This window comes from Rhinichthys klamathensis, unplaced genomic scaffold, assembly GCF_029890125.1.
Source record: "Rhinichthys klamathensis goyatoka isolate OS25496 unplaced genomic scaffold, OSU_Roscu_1.1 h1tg000032l_1, whole genome shotgun sequence".
Classification (NCBI taxonomy): Eukaryota; Metazoa; Chordata; class Actinopteri; order Cypriniformes; family Leuciscidae; genus Rhinichthys; species Rhinichthys klamathensis.
The window spans coordinates 1,192,231-1,199,924 of record NW_026606581.1 but is presented as its reverse complement, the minus strand read 5'-3'; the positions used below and the strand labels follow the sequence as shown (position 1 = coordinate 1,199,924).

Sequence of the window (7,694 nt, the reverse complement as noted above, 5' to 3'; positions counted from 1 at the left end):
TTTATTTAGTTCATCTTTTGTGTAGAATAGGGAATACCAGTTAAGATCAGGTGGTCTGATGAAGAATCCTTTGAACAATCATTATTATTAGTATTTGGTACAGTAAAGCACTCTAAAAATCCTAATAGCATTTTATCCCCAAAGACAATTGGGGTTATATATTTATCTTTTCCTATTTCAAGTTTCTTTTAAAAATCTTGCAAATGAAAGGAACAAGCTGATGAATCTCTAGGTTTTTGTAACATATATTCACTTAACCAAACTGCTTTACCATCACAATAAAATAAATCCCTTAAATTTTCATTTTAAAGTCATAATTTATATTTTATAGATTTAACAAAAATCTAAATGTTTCCCCCTATAGGAAAAAATAACATCTGCCTCTGTAATTAATTGTGACTTCGAAAACTAAAAACATTAATATGAATCTAATAACTAAATCATACATACTTAAAATTTAAATCTATAAAGATCCGTATTTGCTGAAAATTCAGTGTTTTCTGCTATAGATGTAGCTCTTTAAGTCTTAAAAAATTATGAAACATACCACTTAACATCTCCACTGTAGTCTCAATGCATTCAAGGGCCCAGAATAACACTGGACAAAACTGGAAAAAACATAATAATACTGAAACATCACACACATCAAACATGACACTGAAACTGAGCATTGTCTAAAAGCTGTTAAATGATTTAGTATTGACAAAAATGTTTTGGTGAAGTTTAGACGGTGATTAGCCTATTTACAGATCACACTCAGTTTAACATTATTTGAATTGGTGTAAAAAATAAAATTAAAAAAAGCACACTGGAGATTTATTGTCAGTTTAACATAGTGCACAATGCACACGCAAAACCATTTGCTTAAACTTGTTTGTCTGAAAACACACTTGGGCTCACATTAAGGCCAAATTCCCAGACCATATAACATGCAAAAAATGTTTTTTTTTTATAATAGGTACAATGACAAACACTGCAGTCTATTAAAACACAAACATACATTCAGAGGCATTGAGGTAAAAGGCATTCAGTCGACTCTTCGTCGCAGGTGGAGAAGACGAATGTCAGGACTGTTGAACTCTGGGTCTTGTTTCTCAGGTGGGATCTCCTCTGACTGGAACTCTTGCAGAAGTAGCTATGAAACAGTGTATTAGATGAGAAATTAGAAAATAGCAGATTTAGCCTGACAAGAAATTTAACTGGCCTTTTATTCATGCATTTAAAGGGAATCAATTATGCAAAACATAAATGGGTGACCAAACGTCCTGTTTTCCCAGGACATGTCCTGAACAACCTAGAAGCTTTGCGTAGTTTCACTACGTGAAATATCATGGCCAAACAGAGAAGGAAATTAGTTGAATAAAGTCGTTATTTTTGTTTGTTTTTTTGTGCACAAAAAGTATTCTCGTCGCTTGATAAACTTAAGATTGAGCCACTGTAGTCACTTGGACTATTTTAACGATGTCTTTCATAACTTTTGGGCCGGTCAGTTCCAATCCCTTAAGAAGCCTATGGAGGAGTGATCCGGCTCTCAGATTTAATAAAAAATATCTTAATTTGTGTTCCGAAGATGAACGAACGTCTTACGGGGTTGGAACAACATGAGGGTGAGTAAATTACTGACAGAATTTTCATTTTTGGGTGAACTAACCCTTTAAACTACATTTTGTAAAATGGTGGCATAATAGGTCCCCTTTATTATATATTCTACTGATCTAACACACTCTCATTAAAGTGTGCCACTAAATATGACAATGTATAGTTAGGTGTAATAGAGGATTTTACAGTTTACTTCTCTCACCTCAAAGAATCTCTTCTCTATTTCAGGATTGACACCAACAGTGCGCTGCTCATAGCAACAGATGATGCACGTCTCTGGTCCAGCCAAGAGTTTCAGAGTCTCCACTAGTGGCTCCACAGACTGTGGAATATAAAACACAGAGGGTATTAAACACTAGTACTGTTAACAATTCTGGAAGGTAGAGCTAACTATTCAGAGCAGCGCCATAACAGGTATGAAAGTGAGGCTGTGAGGGATTAGACTTACCGTGTTTTCAATGGCATCCGCAGTAAAAAGCTGCATAAAACTCGCAGATATTTATTACTTATAATTTTCCACAGCTCATGTTGTCTGGAGTTTTTTTGTCTACTGAAATTTCTTGGAAAGGTAATTTTGCAGTGTTTTGACAGCAGAACAACCAAAAAACACATTAAAGTATGTATATGTACACTCACCGGCCGCTTTATTAGGTACACCTGTCCAACTGCTCGTTAACACTTAATTTCTAAGCAGCCAATCACATGGCGGCAACTCAGTGCATTTAGGCATGTAGACATGGTCAAGACAATCTCCGGCAGTTCCAACCGAGCATCAGTATGGGGAAGAAAGGTGATTTGAGTGACTTTGAACGTGGCATGATTGTTGGTGCCAGAAGGGCTGGTCTGAGTATTTCAGAAACTGCTAATCTACTGGGATTTTCACGCACAACCATCTCTAGGGTTTACAGAGAATGGTCCGAAAAAGAAAAAAACATCCAGTGAGCGGCAGTTCTGTGGGCGGAAATGCCTTGTTGATGCCAGAGGTCAGAGGAGAATGGCCAGACTGGTTCGAGCTGATAGAAGGGCAACAGTGACTGAAATAACCACTCGTTACAACCGAGGTATCCAGCAAAGCATTTGTGAAGCCACAACACGCACAACCTTGAGGCGGATGGGCTACAACAGCAGAAGACTCCACCGGGTACCACTCATCTCCACTACAAATAGGAAAAAGAGGCTACAATTTGCAAGAGCTCACCAAAATTGAACAGTTGAAGACTGGAAAAATGTTGCCTGGTCTGATGAGTCTCGATTTCTGTTGAGACATTCAGATGTTAGAGTCAGAATTTGGCGTAAACAGAATGAGAACATGGAACCATCATGCCTTGTTACCACTGTGCAGGCTGGTGGTGGTGGTGTAATGGTGTGGGGGATGTTTTCCTGGCACACTTTAGGCCCCTTAGTGCCAATTGGGCATCGTTTAAATGCCACGGCCTACCTGAGCATTGTTTCTGACCATGTCCATCCCTTTATGGCCACCATGTACCCATCCTCTGATGGCTACTTCCACCATGTCACAAAGCTCTAATCATTTCAAATTGGTTTCTTGAACATGACAATGAGTTCACTGTACTAAAATGGCCTCCACAGTCACCAGATCTCAACCCAATAGAGCATCTTTGGGATGTGGTGGAACGGGAGATTCGCATCATGGATGTGCAGCCGACAAATCTGCGGCAACTGTGTGATGCCATCATGTCAATATGGACCAAACTCCCTGAGGAATGCTTCCAGCACCTTGTTGAATCTATGCCACGAAGAATTGAGGCAGTTCTGAAGGCAAAAGGGGGTCCAACCCGTTACTAGCATGGGGTACCTAATAAAGTGGCCGGTGAGTGTATATTAAAGATATGTATATCTAGCCCTCACATTCTCACTTTCATTCCCGTTAAAAATCAAAGATGGCGCTGCTGTGAATAAGATCTATTGCTGTATGGGTAACACAAGTTATAAAAAAAAAGTATATATATATATATATATAAGTGTAATATTGATTGTTATAGTACCTGCTCATAGTAGATACAATCAGCCATCAGAATATAATGAGGATAAGGTAGAAAATCTTCAACACTTTCACCCCTTTAAAAAGGAAAATATTTTAGTTTCATTACTTGTTTTCATGAATTGAAAACCTTTCATTGTAAGGACAAAAAACAACATATTTTTCAATACATTTTCATATAAGAAAATATGGAAAAAAATTGTCCCATCCTAATTTTTTTCCCCCAAATCTTTTGCATTCCCACGCAAAATTGTTGCGCTCCCTCGCAAAGATATTTGCGTTCCCACACAAAACCCGTTGTGAGGTCGGACAGACCCTTCCTGTTTAATGTCCCGCTGGCAGTGTTTCAGAGCTTCTTACGTTAAAGGGGTGGTTCAGAATTTTGGACATCAGGCCTCATTTCCAAGTTAGCCTTACTGTTATTTATCAGTGGAGACAGTTTTCAAAAAATTTCATCCAGTCGTTCCAGTTGCATAGTTCGCCGGTGCTAGGCTAGCGTGAGTCAACGGTAACTGCTAGCCTGTCATTAAAAACAGTTTTACCCACTCCACAGTACACCAAAAGCAAATACATTATAACGCCAGACTATCGATGTAAATGTCTGTTGAGAGAATAATGTTAGAAATCAAACTGCCCTTTCATCGCATTGCAATAGTTATACTTTGTTCCCTGTATTTATTAGCACAGTCTACAGCAGCGGCGGAGGGATATGTAGTTACCTAGGCAACCGAGAGAGGTAGTGAGAGAGAAAGAGGTGAGAGAGGTATTGCAGGTAGTTCTGACTGTAGTGCGCTTCGGTTCTGTGTTTACTTTTTTGGCGCAGTACTACTAACCGGAGCAAAGTAAAATTCCGCCGCTGCTGAGAAACTAGTTCCTGTAAATGTATTGCGATCATTGAGATGCAAGAGTAGTTTGATTTTTAACATTATTCTCTCAACAGACATTTACGTCGATAGTCTGGCGTTATAATTTATTTGCTTTTGGTGTACTGTGGAGTAGGGCTGGGGCGGTATGGATTTTTTCTAACCGCGGTTGAAAAGCAAGATATTCCCGCGGTATAGCGGTAAACCGCTTTAAACACCCAACCCCACCCCCCACCCCGACAGACTTCCGCGCACCGCGCACTCACCAGAAGGCGTTTTTGCTAGACAGACTTTGTTAAATATTTTCACCTACATCCGAAAAAAAACGAGCACAATTTGAAAGAGTCCAATTTTCATTAAGCTGTAATTTGGCATGAACCAATCACTGAATAGATTTCCTTATTTAAGAATATTCTCAGATACATTCGCATTGAATTCATAATTTTCAGGAGAATACATTATGATGTTGAACGAAATGAAAGATGAACACCTTTTCCAACATGTCTTAATTACAAAAATTATATTCCATATTTATGTTAACATAATATAATGTTATTTTTTATTTAATCTATGTCGATTATATGAAAAGTGAACACCATGAGTAAGATAGGATCATAAGATGGGTCAGACATGATTTTGACCACTTTATTAAGTTTTGTTTTGTAGAAAGCCTTTCTTTAAATAAAATTTCGTTTTGTATAAATTGTATCTTAATTTTAATCACTGTTTCATTAACTAATTGCCTGGAATTATACAAATAGCAGACATATAATCAGGACGATGTGGAAGCGACGGTGCGATCTCTTGCGCGTGAACTGGAGCTCGTCTCATAAATGAACCGAAACTCGTGCGCCCATCGGAGACGGAGTTCACTGCTGATATTCTGAGGATACAACATTAGCCAATAGGCTATACTAGGGACTTTAGCCTTTAAATATCTTTGCTGCATGCGCAGTCTCCTTTCTAGAACAGCCAAGAGCTTTCTAGCCTCGCGGCAGCAGCGCCTTGCATCGCTCATAGACCTTAAAACTGTTCAAAAAATTCAAAAAAACGAAAATTGATCAAAAAACGTTGGTGCGGATGGATGGCGGACAGATTGCGGATGAAATAATAATAGCCCATCCGCGCATCTCTAATACGAATGTAATGCTATGTGTCATGGAACATTGCGCTCCCAACTCCCGAAAGGGATTTGCTCCATCTTTTGATAAGTTTTGTTTAGAAAACCTTGAATCCATGTAAGAAACACTATCATTAGAAATAATCCATGTCACTAGAATCAATGAATCCATATCATTAGACACAACGTGCACACATGTGCAGGCCAAGGTTTTTTTTTTTTTTTTTTTTTTCGGTGATGACGGTGACGAGCTCAGACCCGCGGTTGGAGTCACGTGACCGCGGTATTGCGGTAATGCGGTAACCGTCCCAGCCCTACTGTGGAGTGGGTAAAACTGTTTTTAATGGCAGGCTAGCAGTTACCGTTGACTCGCGCTAGCCTAGCACCGGCAAACTATGCAACTGGAACGACTGGATGAAAATTTTTGAAAACTGTCTCCACTGATAAATAACACTAAGGCTAACTTGGAAATGAGGCCCGATGTCCAAAATCCTGAACCACCCCTTTAATGGAGCGTTTTATAGTGTTTGAACTTGGACTCAAATATAAAGAAATGCGATCAGTGCTTAACTCAAGGACAAGGAGTTCAGTGAAGTTGGCAATATTTTCACATAGGAGAATTGGGTTTTAGCTCATTGTCTAGGTTACTGTGATTGTAAATAGGTGTCGTTTGTGTTTTAACAACGTTTAGCTCAAGAATATTGATCCGGGAAGCACGAATAGCCTATGTGAATATATTGCCAACTTCACTGAACTCCTTGTCCTTGAGTTAAGCACTGATCGCATTTCTTTATATTTAAGTCCAAGTTCAAACACTATGAAACGCTCCATTAACGTATGAAGCTCTGAAACAATGAAGTGTCTGTCCGAGCTCACAACAGGTTTTGCGTGGGAACGGAAACATCTTTGCGAGGGAACGCAAAGTTTCTCGGGGGAACACAAAAGTTTTGCGAGGGAACGCAAAAGATTTGGGAAAAAAAAATTCCCCCATCTTAATTTTTTCCCCCACCACCACCACGTCCCTTTAGGGGCTCCGTAGTATTTAATATAAGAAAAGTCATAAATGTTTGGAATGACTTAAGGGTGAATAAATTATGACAATATTTTAATTTATTTGTGTGCAATATGGTCATGTGTTCATGTGGGGGCAACTAACTTTATTTGGAAGAAAACTTTTTTAAAAAAAGTATTAATTTATTTTGATGCAAAACTTTTATTTAGTAAACCTTGAATGTAATGAATAAATAGGTTTCATAGCTAAGGATAAAAACACGCACCTCCCAAAAAATATCCTGTGGTGTAGGATGAAATGCAGTACAAACCATTTCAGTACCTTGGCTGTGATTGAGCCTGTACGGATGAGTTGCTGATTTTTCTCAATGTTCAGCTTTAGGAGAGGCTGCAGGTCTTCTAGATCTGTCACTGTGACATTTGCCCTATGGGTGCACATTAACGTTACTCAGGTTGAAATCCAGCCAAAACACTTTTAATCAGAAGAAAGAATAATAAATTAAATCCTATAACTTTCAGAATATAATAAATTCATTTTCATCAGTTGTTTAAATGGCCACATCACATCTAATCTATTTTAAATAATGTTTATATGACACAGCATTCATAACTCACCCCAGAGTTGAAGCCACGAGACCAACTAGTCCTGTTCCTGCACCCAGTTCAACAATGCTCTTGGAGAACCACGTACTAACACCAGACTGAATACTGCAAAATTGTTCCGTTTCTAGGTATTTTGACAGGACAATAGCAGCGTCCCATACTACACAGCCAACGTCCCCTTTGCTGCACTGATACATTCTTAAAATAGACCCGTCATTTTTTTCTATTTCTCTAACAAAATAATCTTCCGAATCCTTGTCAGTCGCCATGTTCTTTAGACCGCTGAACACTGCACGCATTCTACGTCACGCTTTTACGTGACGTCTGATTCGCGAATCATTCGTTTGAACAGGTTCTTTTCACTGATGGACTCAAATCGACGTTTGACAGTTATTCATAAGTGGTAGGCTGTTTGTGTAATGTTGGAATTTTTTTTGGCTATGCGTTAATCTGTTTGTTGAACTGACATTCAAGTGGTATTTTAACTTTTAGGTTT

The 7,694-nt window shown here is 38.7% G+C and overlaps 1 protein-coding gene across 1 annotated transcript; it reads right to left on the bottom strand.

Annotated features, from left to right (window-relative positions):
• Positions 1-670: 670 nt before the first annotated feature.
• On the bottom strand, positions 671-7,471 carry vcpkmt (valosin containing protein lysine (K) methyltransferase). The gene is made up of 5 exons (XM_056245525.1): positions 7,211-7,471; positions 6,907-7,020; positions 3,606-3,678; positions 1,802-1,921; positions 671-1,135 (listed from the first exon to the last, which is right to left on the bottom strand). Exons 1-5 carry the CDS (start codon positions 7,465-7,467, stop codon positions 1,028-1,030), a joined length of 672 nt encoding a protein of 223 aa, XP_056101500.1. The 5' UTR covers positions 7,468-7,471; the 3' UTR covers positions 671-1,027.
• Positions 7,472-7,694: the final 223 nt, after the last annotated feature.

Bases quoted from the DNA above. Each gene is read 5' to 3' on its own strand.
- vcpkmt (XM_056245525.1), bottom strand. From the start codon at position 7,467: ATGGCGACTGACAAGGATTCGGAAGATTATTTTGTTAGAGAAATAGAA. The intron at 1,922-3,605 runs GTACTATAACAA...TATATTCCACAG, and splicing joins ATTGTATCTACTATGAGCAG to TCTGTGGAGCCACTAGTGGA. The intron at 1,136-1,801 runs GTGAGAGAAGTA...ACTGTTTCATAG, and splicing joins TAGAGAAGAGATTCTTTGAG to CTACTTCTGCAAGAGTTCCA.